This window comes from Lycorma delicatula, chromosome 4 (assembly GCF_047948215.1).
Source record: "Lycorma delicatula isolate Av1 chromosome 4, ASM4794821v1, whole genome shotgun sequence".
Classification (NCBI taxonomy): domain Eukaryota; kingdom Metazoa; phylum Arthropoda; class Insecta; order Hemiptera; family Fulgoridae; genus Lycorma; species Lycorma delicatula.
Window position 1 is genome coordinate 157,343,009 of NC_134458.1, and position 15,037 is coordinate 157,358,045.

Here is a 15,037-nt window from a genome sequence, read left to right on the forward strand (position 1 = left end):
AGTAGTAGAGTTATAACTGGGATAGTAAAGGTTATGCCACTATCCCTACACTAACAAACCTTTAGCTAAACAAAATTTAAAACTATACACTATATTTATTTCTGTAAAATAAACTTCTCTAACCTGTTTAATTATTTTTAAATTAAGAAAGGTTCAAAGTATTTTCTGACGGCAGTCAAATAGATTCAACATATCATTAATAAATCTGGATGTGATGCTTGAGTTTATTCAAGCTCCAAACACACCAGTAAATATAGAGTATACAGCTCAGCATAATTATAGACTCCAAAGTATTAGTATAAAAAAATGGAAAATTGTCTGTTAATGTATGAGTGGACAGTTAGTTGTTTTCAGGCTTAAGACTTCAAATGTAAAATAACATGTAATTTTTCTTAATATTTTACTGACTTAATTAAATTATTAACTGACATTTTGTCATATTATGTTTAAATTTTGTATTTTCAGTATTTTCCCCTATCTTCATTAGCTGCAAAAGAAATACCAATAGCATGAAGTGAAAATGTATGTGCAAATTTTGGTGATCTATGGAGACTAGTTCAGGATTTTATCTAACATAGCAACTAACTGATTTTATCTAATAGAGCAACTTTAAACTTATAGAATGCTAATACTTCTAATCTTAATAAATTAGAAGTTATGATAGTTAGTAGTTTATTTATAATAACATTAAGTATTTTTAAATTATTTTCTGTACTTTTTATTTTATACTTAACAGTTTATATTGTACCATATTATAAAATTTTGAATTTCCATCATTTTAGGTAGTTAATGTTTAGTATTAGTGTATACACACAACAGTACATACAGTACATACTAGCCACATAATAAAAAAAAAATTATTTATTAATTTTATATTTTTTAACATTTATGACTGCATATTTTTATATGTTATAATCTTAATGGTTTAAATTTAATATATGATTTGGAAGAAAAAGTTTAACTGATGATGAGGGAAAACCTCGAAAGCGCTATTAGAAAAAAATAATAAGCATAAGGTAAGAAGAATTATCAAATTCTATACTCTTTGTATTAAACAGATTTTATACTTTTGCGTTTGAGATATTAGTACAGAGGGGAATATGGACAAATACAATAACAAAAGAATTGTTTTTGCTAAGTTAATATATAATATATATATATATTTTTTTAATAAATATTTATTGTGAATAATTAATACATTTTTTTTACAGGTAAAGATACTTAGGTTATTAAGGATATTGGGTAAAAATGATGCTGAAGCATCAGAAGCAATGAATGATATATTAGCTCAAGTTGCAACCAATACAGAAACTAGCAAAAATGTCGGCAATACTATTCTTTATGAGACTGTTTTATCAATTATGGATATCAAATCAGAGAGTGGTCTTAGGGTATGTTATTATTATGTATGTAATTATTCATATTAAATTTCTGTGTATAAAAATTAGTATTTTAAAATAGTATGTTAAAGATTCAGATTTTATACTTTTGTCTTTGAGATATTAGTACAGAAGGGAATATGGACAAATACAATAACAAAAAAATTGTTTTTGCCATATATATATTTTTTTTTTTTAATTTGTATAAATTAATACCATATTTTAAATATTGTTTATTAAATTTTTATTATTTTAGGTGTTAGCTGTAAATATTCTTGGACGTTTTCTTTTGAACAATGATAAAAATATAAGATATGTGGCATTAAATACATTGTTAAAAACAGTTTATGTAGATACAAGTGCTGTACAGAGACATCGTGCAACAATTTTAGAGTGCCTCAAGGTAAGTTGTAGTTTCAGTATTTAATTTGTTTATTTTTTGTGAAGTTTAATTTTCATTTATTATGTTTCAAAGAAAATGAAGCTGTAATGTAAAATAATTAAAAAAAGTCATCACATTTTTTTCCTCTCCTAGTTTCCAGGACTAGCTTCATATTATACTCCTTTCTTGCTCCAACGTTCAAAGAATTTGATCACTTCTTCATCTAAGGTACTACATAATTTGCCGGAAAGTTCACAATCAATTAGATGTTTGTCATTCTACATATTTCCTATTCACGCAGGTCACTCTCTGTTAACCACCATTTGCAAAGGTTGAAGGTTGTACTTTGAGCAGGCCATGCTGCTTCTTAATCTGTTCAGTGTTATCCATTGCCTGTTGTTGAGGTGGTTACCAGAAGGAAGCGACTCCAGCCTGTCTCCAGTGTTTGAGACTGCATTCCAAATTTGATGTCGTTTGGCTTCTGCAGGTCCAAGTAGTTTTTTTGATTGTTATCTTGAAGCTATGCCTGGATTTTAGCTGACACTCTGCTACTACTCTAACCACTGAGCAAGTGCAAAGCATTGCTTTCACATTCTCCTGTCATCACATAAGTTACAGAGACCAGTTTATGAAGTTCCATGTTATAAAACAACAAAAGGGAATGTAATTATATCTAAGTAGAAAGTTGTTTGATACATTAATTGTTCCAAAACCAATAAATAAGAGACTCCATAGGATTATCTTCTAAGTTATCATCATACTTCCCTTTTTCCAGTTGTTCAAATTGCAGATCATTAATTCACTTAACTCTCCCTCTGCCGATCTACCTTAAAACCTTCTTCTTCTCTTTTCTCCTTTTCAAGCTTTTTGTAGTGTCTACTTACCTTTATTATGGGACTTCCTCAGGTTTTCTTCTTACTATGATTAAATAAAATATTTCTTTGCAACTCTACCACTTTACTTTCTCTGTAAGCCCCTGAACCATATCTTAGCTCATCCTGTTTAATTTTCATCTGTAATGCTCTATATCTATGGTTCCCACAGGCAGGAAAAGGCAGAAAATATAAACTTAGTTTAGAAAAAATTAGGAAAAGTCAGGAAAAAGTGCAAAAACTTTCAGAGAATTGCATTTTTGTTACCAAATTAAAAACTTTAAGAATATTAGTGATTAATAAAGTATTTTTTAAGTAATGCTAAAATGTATTTGATATACTTTCCCAGCATCAGAAAGTGGTGACTCCATTGCTCAGCATACTGCAACTATGTGCATTAAGCAGCCATTAACGTGTCCTGTTCTTCTTTACATTCCCTAATTATATTTTTATATTAAAGGAGGAATATTCCAAATTGCAGTTAATTTTTTCACTGGTGAAATTTTAACAAAAATTTACCATTGAAAAATTGAAAGATTGTTAATGGTTTTTTGGAATTTCTCTCAAACAACCATGTATTTTTTTATTGTAGGTAATTAATTGCTTTTAAATGGCATTTAAAAAGAATCTGTGTAATGACTAGTGGTTAGATATAAACTGACACCCAGAATTCAGTTGGTTGAGAAGAGATAGAGATGTGTATCATCATACTTTTTGTGATGTGTGTAAAAATATTTTGAACTGGGCAATATGAGTTGAAAGCTGGTGATTTTGCACACTAAAGGAAAGCAACATAATGTAATTAAGATAAGGAACCCTCAGCCTTGACTGAAAACATTTTTATCTCCCACTGGTACTTCAACTCAGCAGACTAAAACTTTGATCAACAGTTGTGAGAATAATGGTTGTGATACATTGTGTATTCTTTGCCTGGATCTTCTGGTAGAGTAGTAGCATTTCAGCAATAAATGATACATGGAACCTTGACTACATTTGTGCAAAATGACAGCATAATTACTTCTTTTTATTATAAAGATGATATTTCCAAGGCGGAGATTATATGGGTTCTCAATTTATACAAAATAAGTTCATGTGAAGATACTGGTGCAACTTTTAAAATTATGTTTCCTGATAGTTGTATAGCATCAAAATTCCAGCTTGGAGCTATTGATGTATGATGACATAAGAGCATTTAGTAAATGCTCTTGTCATCAGTCATGGCCTTGCTCCATACTTTGATAGCATTCTATAAAATCAGCTGTGTTATTGTGGTGTTAATTATCTGGTATGTTTTGTTTTCTATGAAGCATTAAATAAAATTGTACAGAGGGGTCAGATTGACTTTAAAAATGAATGTAATAAATAATAAAAAAAGAACTTAGCCAGCTATGGGGATAATGGAGACTCCAAAAAAATAAAATATTTATATATTTTGCAAGTTAAATGGTAATCGCATAACATTATGAGAGTTGGGAAATTTTTACTAAATTGGTCAGTAAAAGTCAGGAAAAACCAATCTTAAAATTTGGTGGGAACCTTGATATTGTAACTCTTCTGTTATTATAGATTTTCTTGTTCAATTCCTGTGCATCTTTCCTGCCATACTTTAAAACTTCATCTCAGTTATCTTTATATTAGTTTTCTCTTCTGGTACTACTTATGATTATAAGCTTCTATACTACACCAAATTAAAATTTTTTACAAAAATAAAAATTACTAATATTGGGATTTGCGAAACAATGTATGAAGACTGTGCTGCTTGTTTAGTGTAGATCCCCAAGATAACATGTTATAGTAACTCAACACATCAAAAAATGTTCCTAACAGCAATGAATAATTATACATTATTTATTCATTATGAAACAAACTATATATATATATATAAAATAACAAATAATAAATTCATAAAAAGAACATATAAAACAATCTCTTTTGCTTAGTAGATATTTGACTCAGAACACCCATTATTCAACTACTTCAAACTCGTAGAACCCGTATTATTTATTTACTTGAACTTGATATTTGCATATGAGAATTTCACAAATCATCTTCTTAATACATATACTAATACGGAATTGGCCAATCCGAAATTAATTCTAGTTATAATTTTGAACATAATTTATCATGATAACAAGTAATATTTTAATAGTTCTTTATTAAACAGTCGACGGATTAGTAATATTGTAATGGATCCAGTGAAGTATTTTTGCGGAGAGGCCTTTAATAATAGTTTCTCATAGCTGTATCCAGAATAAAACATAAATTGCAAACCTCCTGAACAGTTTTCCGAACAAAGTCACTGCACTCAAGCTCACACCGAGAAATTCAAACACAAACTGCATCTTTTGATGGTCTCCCTGTCTAACCCCCACCACCATTCCTGAGAATTACTCAGTCTATGTGAGTGCATGTACGCACACTAACATAACACTTTCTGTGGAAAATGTTTGTTCCCATTGTGAGCATGTCATACCATGATAAAATTTTATTTTTAGCAAGAATATGCGATAAGAATTGAATTACACCGTGATTATCCACAATCAGTCTTCTCTGAATAAATCCATTTAACCTTGCATTTTAAAATCTTCCATCAATGTAATACAAAATTTATAAAATAAGAAGTATGTAATACAACTTAATTAAGCCCTATGAACCTATTTTAGTCAAAATTTATAATGGTTACATGATTCTGAACGGTATATTAGAATAACAATGTAGTAATTCATTAATAATGCCTGTTTACTTTTAGTTTCCCATTCTGAGGGCGGTTCGGAAAGTTTGCAGCCTAAGAAAGTAAACACAAAATTTCTTAGCAAATTTTATTTTATTTTTAACATAATCGCCTTTTAAAGTAATACACTCAGTCAATTGTTTTACCAGCGTATTTATTCCTTCAGTAAAATACGATTTCTCAAGTTCTGCAAAAAAGGCGTCTGCCTCGGCTGTGACTTCATCATTTGAGGGAAATCTTTGCCTGCCAAGCCATTCCTTCAAATTCAGGAACGGGAAATAATCACTCTGAGCTAAATCAAGCGAATGTGTTGCATCTGGAAGCAATCTGAAGCGCAGTTTGTGAATTTTAGCAACAACAACAGAAGACGTTTGCATGGGGGTGCATTGTCATGGTGACAAAGCACTTTTTTCTTCCCCAAATGTGGACGTTTGGTCTTACTTGCCTCTTTCAATTGCTGCAACAATGCTGCATAATATTCTTTGGTGATTTTTTTTTCCTTTTTTCAAATAGTCTATGAGCACCTCACTACAAACATCCCAAAAAATGGTGGCCATGTCTTTTCCCGCTGATCGAACACTTTTTGCGTTCTTTGGAGCACTTCCACCAGTTTCAATCACTGTTTCAACTAATAAAGATTTAACTAATGTTGAATCTAACTCCTTTTTTATATCTCTCTGGTTTAAACTTTTCACAACAAAATATTTTATTACTTCTCGAATTTCAATTTTATCCATTTTGCACAAAACAACATCCACCTACTACCTGTTAACCTCAACAATTAAATAACTGAGAAGACGTGAAGACATATTCAGTATGCCATTTAATGAATATTACATTAACTACAAATTGCCATTTGGATGTACTTATATCTGTATCAGGCCGCGAATTTTCCAAACCGCACTTGTATTAAACTTCCAACAATTTTTACATAATCTTATCATTTGCACTCTATTAGTAATTTTTCAACTAATCATCTCATTCTTAAATACGTAGTATCCTAAATACAATGCCTAACAGTTTGCAATATGTCTTACATTTGCGAATGACCTTTTCCATTTCACTCATTTGTCAATACCAAATTTCATCTCTCTAAGTTTATTTCATTCCCCGCATTTTTTTTCTTCTACACAGTAAAAACATATGACAGAATTGTATGTTAGACCAATTTCCATTGCAAGACCTTCAGTCTTCTAATGTAGTCTAGGCATTTCATTGGAAAAGATGGTGTTGGAATTGAGATTAGCATCAGTTAAGGATAACTTTGATAGTTACAGATTTTGATGTTTCTTTTATCATTCCTTTAATTTCTTGCCCATAGCATTTTCTTTTTTGCCCATAGCCTTTTTTTGAGATACTGTTGTAGACTTTATTAATGTAAAGGTTAAATTCTGGCTCTTCGCTGCTCTGATTCTTCTTGATGACCTGTTGCATGACAAAGATCAAGTCATTTGAATCTTTACTTTTCCACCATCTATCGTAAAAATTTATTTTTTGTAATCTTTGTTGAAAAGTTTTCACCACAAATTTCTTAACGTTCACACAATTATTTGGCCCCTTTTATTGTGAATCAGGACAATATTACTTTTCAGCTGATCTTCTGGCCCTTGCTTGAATATCTGCATTAAGCTCTATAGAATAAGAAACTTTTTGAGGGTAAGATTATAAAAATAACTTCAGTTTTTTAACTCTGTCTATTTTGTGTTAATCATATTAAGACTTTTTCTTTTTTTTTTTTACTGTAAATTATAACCTTTTTATTTTAATTTTAGGATCCAGACGTTTCAATACGAAGAAGAGCATTGGAATTGAGTTTAGCTTTGGTTAATGGTAATAATGTTCGTACTATGATGAAAGAACTGCTTATATTTTTGGAAAAAGCTGATCCTGAATTTAAAGCCCAGTGTTCATCAAATATAATGCTCTCTGCTGAGCGGTATTCTCCTAATAAGAGATGGCATCTTGATACATTATTTAGAGTTCTTATTGCGGTATGTATTATTACTATCTTCTGCTTTATGACATTATACCCATTAAATTTAGGTTTTACTGGGTCTATGCAGAATGCTTTGTAGTAGTTCTACATCATGTATCATTTTACATGCTGAGTTTGGAGTGAATCCTGGCATACCAGTGTATATGTAAAGTTACGTTCAGTTGTAATGATATATTAAATTGTATCAAAATTCTTTAAAATTATGTATGTATAAAGTTATCTACCATTTGCCATTCATTTTTTATTAGTTTTTTGTTGAAGTGCAAAATTGGTTGCTCTTCCCTCAAGCCATAATTGCTGGCTGGCTCTTCTTATCAATCTGACCACTAAGTAATGAGTGTCAATTTGAATGTTTTTTTTTTTTTTAGTTTTTAATTATCCCTAAACAGTCAAGTATAAATAGATTTGTTCTTTTAAATAGATATTAAATAAAAAATTAAAGTAAAACTGGTGTATTTTATGTAAAAAAAAAAAAAAAACAGATCTCTTTTAATTGGAGGCATACTGCCATTGCCATTTTCCCTTATAGCAGACAAATGGAAATCATATTTGTATGCACAGTTTCTTTATGGATCAGAGAATGATCTATAAGTTTATCTTAAGGTAAAAATTAAAAGGTAGAACTGTCAAAATACCCAAGTTGTTAGTGAGCCATATAATTCTATAAAATAACTTAAGTAGATGAAAAAAAAAATTGTATCAGATGTTTCTGTAGGATATGATGAATTTGTTTCACCTGTCACTTGTTAAATAAAGAACAGTAATATGAAAATGTACATGGTGAAAATTATCTTGTCTTTACCACTTATAAGTTGTGTACTAGTGCGTTATATCTACCTGGTTAATGCAGAATTGTATCTTTGTTGTGCTTACATTTTTGAAGAATAAACTAGTTAATGATGTGCAAAGAAGATTATTATTACATTTCAAATTGCTCTGCATTAAGTCAAAAAACCTAAATGTGACAGGTGGTGTAAAAAGTTGATTCGTTTTGTTATTAGATCTAATATTCATCCTCCAGAAATATTAAAACAGTGGTGCAGTATCCAGGATATGCCAGATATGTTTCTTAATTGAGTAATTGTTACAAGTTTGGATGATATATTGCATTTCAATCATAAGCTTTATCCTTAGGAAATCCGGATCATATAGAATTTTTAAAATGATATACCTTTTCATAAAAAAAAAGAAAAAAAGAGCATATATTTGGTTAATAAACAGCCTAAACAAATCAGGTAACATTTTCATAAGAACTGTCAGTTTTTTTATCATTCAACTGTAGGTTTTTGAAAAAATAATCAGATTGATAATAATAGAAGCAAACAACAAAGAAATTCACAAGTGATGAAATCATATTTTAAGTTGGCTGCAAATTCTACAAGTTTTTTGATCATCTTCTATCATCTTGGGATTCTGAGACATTCCACAGCCAACAAAGTCCCATCTGAACAACTGCAAACATTTTCCTTTTAGAATATTTGAAAGCAATCTCATGTGCTAAAAAAATTTGGTATTATCAAGAAACTAAAGGAATCCATTTTTACCAAGTGAGAGAAGTAAACACTAATCTATTGTAGTTGTTGCTTGACTTTAATGACTAAATGTTTGTATTTGTCATTGTGGTGACACAATTGGCTTCCAATTATCACAATGCTAAAGATCAATAGATGAATGGATAGGAATCCTGTAGACAGTTCTGATTTAACAGTAATTTGATTATTAATATTTAGTTTGATATCCCTGTGCCTCCATTAATATTTATTCAGATAATTTTAAAGGTTACAGAATTTTTATAATTGTACGGGCAAAAAATGGAGTGGTCGAGTGACCTTTTTCTATTTAAAAATTGCATCAGATATTTTTTTATGTAAATTTGTTATACTTAGATAAAATTACTAATAATTTTTAAAAATTTCTTTAAATAAGATCCTGTTTCCTAAGAATATTTAAATCCTGTTTTGTTATATATATATTCCATAGATCACTGAAATTGCACTACTGCAAAAAAATTATATTTCCCATAATTCCTACAGGTTTTTTCAAATTAATTGAAACATCTAAAAGTAATACAGTAAAGAATGATGTTTAATGTTTGGTTGGTTGGTTTAGTAGAGTTTATGGTATAAAACTCAACTTTTTTTTATTGTGTGGCATGTGATTTGTTACTACAACAACAAGCTTTGCCATTTGTAATACATACAACAATGATAAAATGCATTACAAGAGTAAAAATAAATATAAATAATAAAGCAGTAAACATAATAATAAGTAAACATTTTATATCCTATGTGTTCATAACACGATTAATTGTACAATTTTTTTATGAATGAATTTTTTGAAAGGTACTTACATTTATTTACAATAATAATATTACAGAGATTTTTCAAAATTTTTAAAAACTTGCTTTATACTTTTAGTCATAGTTTAATCAAATTATCATCATGCATGATGAGTTTAATTAGTAGGTTAATTTGGATTTCAAAAGATATAACGTCACATTTTGAAATTTCTAATATATTTATAAAATATCACAAATTTCCAATCAAACATTTACTGTACAAAGTAACAAAATAGTGAAGTTTTTGCATAGTGAAGTTTTTATTTCATTTACGTAATTAATTATCACAATTTTCAACCAACGTTTTTATGAGTTTTTATAAAAGATTTCTCATTCGATCCATCTCTGCTAATGCATCTTTATTGCAAGGTTTTCTTCCTGTTAATTTGAAGTTGTCCAATTCTTCGATCCTAAGTCCATCGAGAGATCTAACCGACCTTAGTAACTGTGCGATATTTTATCAATATGCAGGCAATGTCAGGAACTATGTTAAATTATTATACCTGCACCCTTAATTTCCACCCATAATTTACCCGCCATATGGGAGGGGGATGTTTGCAAAAGTAATAGTGGAATATTGTATTGTCACCCGACTTGTAACTGCAATGTTAGGAAGACTGTGACATCAGTCAGTAATGTCAGGAATTATGTTAAATTAAAGATGCAAGATTTGAGGACAAACATGAAAAAAAAGACATGGTGAGTTAAAGAAAAGCAAAGTAAAAACAATTTTTTTTTGTGAATAATAATTAATATATAAGGTCCATCAGAGTATGTTTTTTTAACACATTGGATTTGAAAATGTTACTACAAATATGCTTCATTGATCTCTTGTGACATAATGATACTGCAAATTGGAACATATCTTCACCCCAGCAAAAGTTGAAAGATGTGTTAAGCAATAAAAACCAGAGTGTCAGATTACAAATGATGTTTTATGTTAGTGTACAATTTTTTTCTAATAAATTCTACTTAGGAGATAAGTTTAAAAACGATCACATCCTATAGAACTCTTTTACCTTTTACTACCTGTGTATGAAACTTTTGACACTGATGTGATTTTTTTTGCTATATGTCCATAGAAAAGCATATTAATTCATTTTTATTTGATTTCATTAAGGTAACTTAATAAAATGTAAATGTAATTATTTTTATTTTTAATGAAAGTGATTATAAAAAGTGTTTAATTAACAGGCAGGTAATTATGTGAGAGATGATGTAGTGTCATCGACCATACAATTAATATCAGAAACGACATCACAACAGGCTTATATGGTTCAGCAGTTATGGACTGCGTTAGAGCATGATACTGCTGACAGACAACCTCTTATTCAAGTAGCTACATGGTGTGTCGGAGAATATGGAGACCTTTTATTATATTCACCTGATTCAACTGTCAAGGTTTCATTTTAATTTTTATATGTAGTTCATATATTACACAATCATTTCCTAACCTGTCATAAAAATAAGCTTTAAAAAGTTATAATATTCGTCTTTCTTCTTTTTAACTCCTGGGTATTGCTAGCTGTATTACTGTTATAGATGCACCATTGCTATAAAGGGAAAGTATAGCAATTGGCCAAAATTTTGGGAGTAGGGTTTTTTAAATACTACCATTTCAAGATTCCCTTTGTCCAAAAAAAAAGAAGAAATTTCTGGAAGATGTACATACATAATTATGTGGGCCGACATTTTGATAAATATCTCCAGACTGGCTCAATATAAATTCTTCTAAAATCACAAAAAATTGGTGACATTAAATTTTAGGCCAGATTAAAAAAAAGGTAAGGAGTAGTTTTCACCTTTTTGTGTAGTGGTCATAGAAAATTGATCTTTGGTTTGATTAAAATACTTAAAAGTTTTTTAAAATGCCAAAGGTTTAAGTCAATCGGACTTAAAAATGGGAGGGATATTCAACATTAGTTTCAGACAGTATTTGCCTTATATTTCTTAAACCCTTTGACCAAAGAAGTTGAAATTAGGCACAAATACACTATATAAAACTATATATATTCCAATCTGATTTTTTTTTTTTTTTGAGCTGAATTTATTGGGGGGATATCTAATGATAATACTGCAGGAAATAGTTATGTTATCATAAATTCACCCTTGATGAAGCCACGATATATCATAATGGGAATTACACAAATCAAAGATTCGTCTTTTTTTGGATTTATCCAGTTGACTGGTTTATTTCTCAGTTTTTGTGGATGTATTTCTCCATTTTTCTGTGTTAACCTTAATGCCACAGTTCAAAGGCTCCCTCTTCTTTCTCTGTTAATATTTCAGTACCATATGGCAAAACAATCCACATAAATATTTTCAATTTTTTTTTCTAATTCTGAGATCTATATTTGGTACTATGTGAAACTGAATATATGAAACTGAAATGGTACTATATGGTATATGAAAGCTCTCCTTTGTGCTGGTCTCCTTTTGATCTCTATCTTATTTTGTCTAGCCTTTGTAATTGTAGAGCCTAAATAAGAAATCTCTTATCACAGGAATATTATGTTCCTTGAGTTAATATATAATTTCTCATTACCTTCCTTTCTGTTACAATACATTTCTTTGTTTTAGTATTATTTATTTCAAAGTAATTTCTAGCAATAAAGCCATATGATATTCAGCAATTCTTCTAACTCGTGTGGTTTCATCCTAAAGAACAATATCAGCTGTGAATCTTATCCATATTTTTTCTTCATGAATAGTTACCCTCTTTCAAAATTTTCCTTAAGTTCTTAGGTTACTTCATATATGTACATTGGACATGTAAAATTAATTGCCACTTGATAATTGTTCAGATTATTAATAACCATTCTCTCCCTTGTTTATATTTACATTTCTGTAAAAAATATATATATATATATATATATATATATATTAAAAGAGTAATAATTGCAGGATGATAACTTATTGAAAAATTTATAATTAGTGAAATAGTGAATAATTGGTATATGTCCTTTATATTGAGTAATGAATGCCTTGGTGTTGTGTGATTTGATATTTCCCTACCACATTGCCATGATACTTTAAGAAAATCGCACTGATTTTCACGAGGATATCAGTATGTCAGGTTTGATTATATTAAGTATTTTCATCCTAACATCCTATTTTCCAACAAATATATTTTTAAAAACCTTTATCCAGAATACTCGAATAAATACCTGGTGTCTGAAAAAGAACTCTGGGTTTTAAAGAAGAATTATAGTTTTTATTTTGCTATACTCATTACAGTGTTTTATTCATAACTTTAAAGCGACAACAATTAAGATTTAGTTTACAAATTCTCAGTCAGATAGCAGCTACGTTAGGTTGTTCCACAAGCCAAGCTGTTATGAGCCCATAACTTGGTCCTGCCACATGAAAAAGTACAGTACATATATCGGTTTGCAAAAACATTGATCGTACAAAAACTTACTTGTAAAAAGAAATTAATATGTGAGTATCATAGAAATTCTCTAATTGACAAAAGCATATGTAGGAGATGTGCACAGTTTTTGAAAACTGAAAGCATTTTGAAAGGACAGTCACCAGGTGCCGAAAACAAGAATTTGACTATCTTTCCATTGCAGTCCAGAACATTCAGTTCACAGCATTAATCAACTAAATCTGCTTAAAAGTACTATCTATGATGTTATTTGCAAACGATTGAAACTTTATGATTATAAATGGCAGAAACTCCCTGAAAGTAAACATAATAAACTACAAAGAGTTTAATCTGTAACTGCCATGTTAGATTTCATTTTTCTTGATAACAACTGCCTGCAGCATATTTATTTTCTGATAAAGCAACATTTCATGTTCATAAATTGCCATAATTGTTGAGTACGGGGCTTAAAAAATCCATATGAATTGGCAGGATTTGTCTGCAGTTGTTCAAAAGTGAATGTTTAGTATGGTATAATGTGTAATTAAATTTTTGGGCTACATTTTTTTCCATGAGCAGGCTATTATAGGCATACTGTACTCGGTCATGTTAGAGAATTTTGTTTTCTTAGACTGAAAATATGAAGGACCTAATTTTCCACCAAGTTGGAGCTCCTCCACATCATACAGTAGTTGTGCGTACTGGTTTCCTGAAAACTGGATGGGCAGAGAAGCTCCCATTGTTTGACCACTGCAAAGTGCCAATTTGATTTTTTCTTTTGTTACTTGATCACCTGCAACTGAAGTATAATAGCAGTTGTAAAGTGATTCCTGCAGAAATGCTCACCAGAGTGTGTAATGAAGTGGATTATTGATTTAATGTCTACAGGACTGTAAATAGTGTTTATATTGTGTAACATTAAGCAGTAAAAAAAACTTTCATGTAATAAAACATACATTTGTAATTCTAAATGTAATAAAGCAGTTTTAATTTAAAATCACCAGAGTTCTTTTCGGATACCAGATATAATATAAAATTTAGAGTACTGAAAGTAATGTAATTATACATTAATGTAATAAACTGTTATTATCAGTAATAAAAATTGTAATACTTACTGCTTTAATATTTTGTTTTTTTATGTCCACCTTCAAAGTGATCACTACATCAGATTCAGATTAAAAACTATTTTCTATTTTAATCTTCATCAGTTTCATCTTCTAGGTCAATAAATATTATGTATTACCTACAACAACTATTAACTATATTTCCATGCATTTATTCAATCAGAAAAATTGCTGTATAAAATGTCATGATTAACAGAGCATTAAAACATATAAATGATAATACAGTATTTAAAAAAAATTAATTAAATTTTATTTAAAAATATAGCTGTCAATAATGGATATAATATAACAGTTATTTATAATTTATTAAACAAATTAATGTATAAATTTAACAATAAAACATAACCTACTCTCTTAAATAATAATAACAAAAATCTACCCATAACATCATATAACAGTTATACATTTAATTTTTTTAAAAAGCATCTTTGTAATTTCTATAAAATAGCCTTCAAAATCTAATAAAAAATTAAAAACTTATTAATAATAACAATATAAATAAAAGTATTTACAGTAAATCAGGTGCATACAAGATAAATTGTGATAGTGATAAATTAACAAATTTTGTATATGCCATGACCAGCAGAACATTGAAAAAAGATTCAAAGAACATTTACTGGCATTTAGAATGGTAAACAAAAATCTAATTATGTGACCATACAAAAAATAATGTGCATAAATTCATTAATGATACCATTAATTAATGGTATTCATTTATACAAGACTTAGAAATTTTAGAAATAAATAATGAAAAAATTCACATGATGAAAAATTATAGTATTATAAATGAACAATTAAATTTTGATAATAATGAATGGTTTAAACAAATGATAAAATTTATTTAA

General features: G+C 29.1%; 1 protein-coding gene across 5 annotated transcripts in view; it reads left to right on the plus strand.

The window, feature by feature from the left end:
- The window catches only part of AP-1gamma (adaptor protein complex 1, gamma subunit), a 158,270-nt gene that overhangs the window by 99,906 nt on the left and 43,327 nt on the right, over positions 1 to 15,037 (plus strand). For all 5 annotated transcript variants that reach the window (XM_075364566.1, XM_075364565.1, XM_075364568.1 and 2 more), the window contains 4 exons: positions 1,212 to 1,391; positions 1,636 to 1,782; positions 7,137 to 7,355; positions 10,893 to 11,099. In XM_075364566.1, the coding sequence (XP_075220681.1) occupies positions 1,212 to 1,391; positions 1,636 to 1,782; positions 7,137 to 7,355; positions 10,893 to 11,099 (753 nt within the window). The remainder of the gene's footprint in view (positions 1 to 1,211; positions 1,392 to 1,635; positions 1,783 to 7,136; positions 7,356 to 10,892; positions 11,100 to 15,037) is intronic.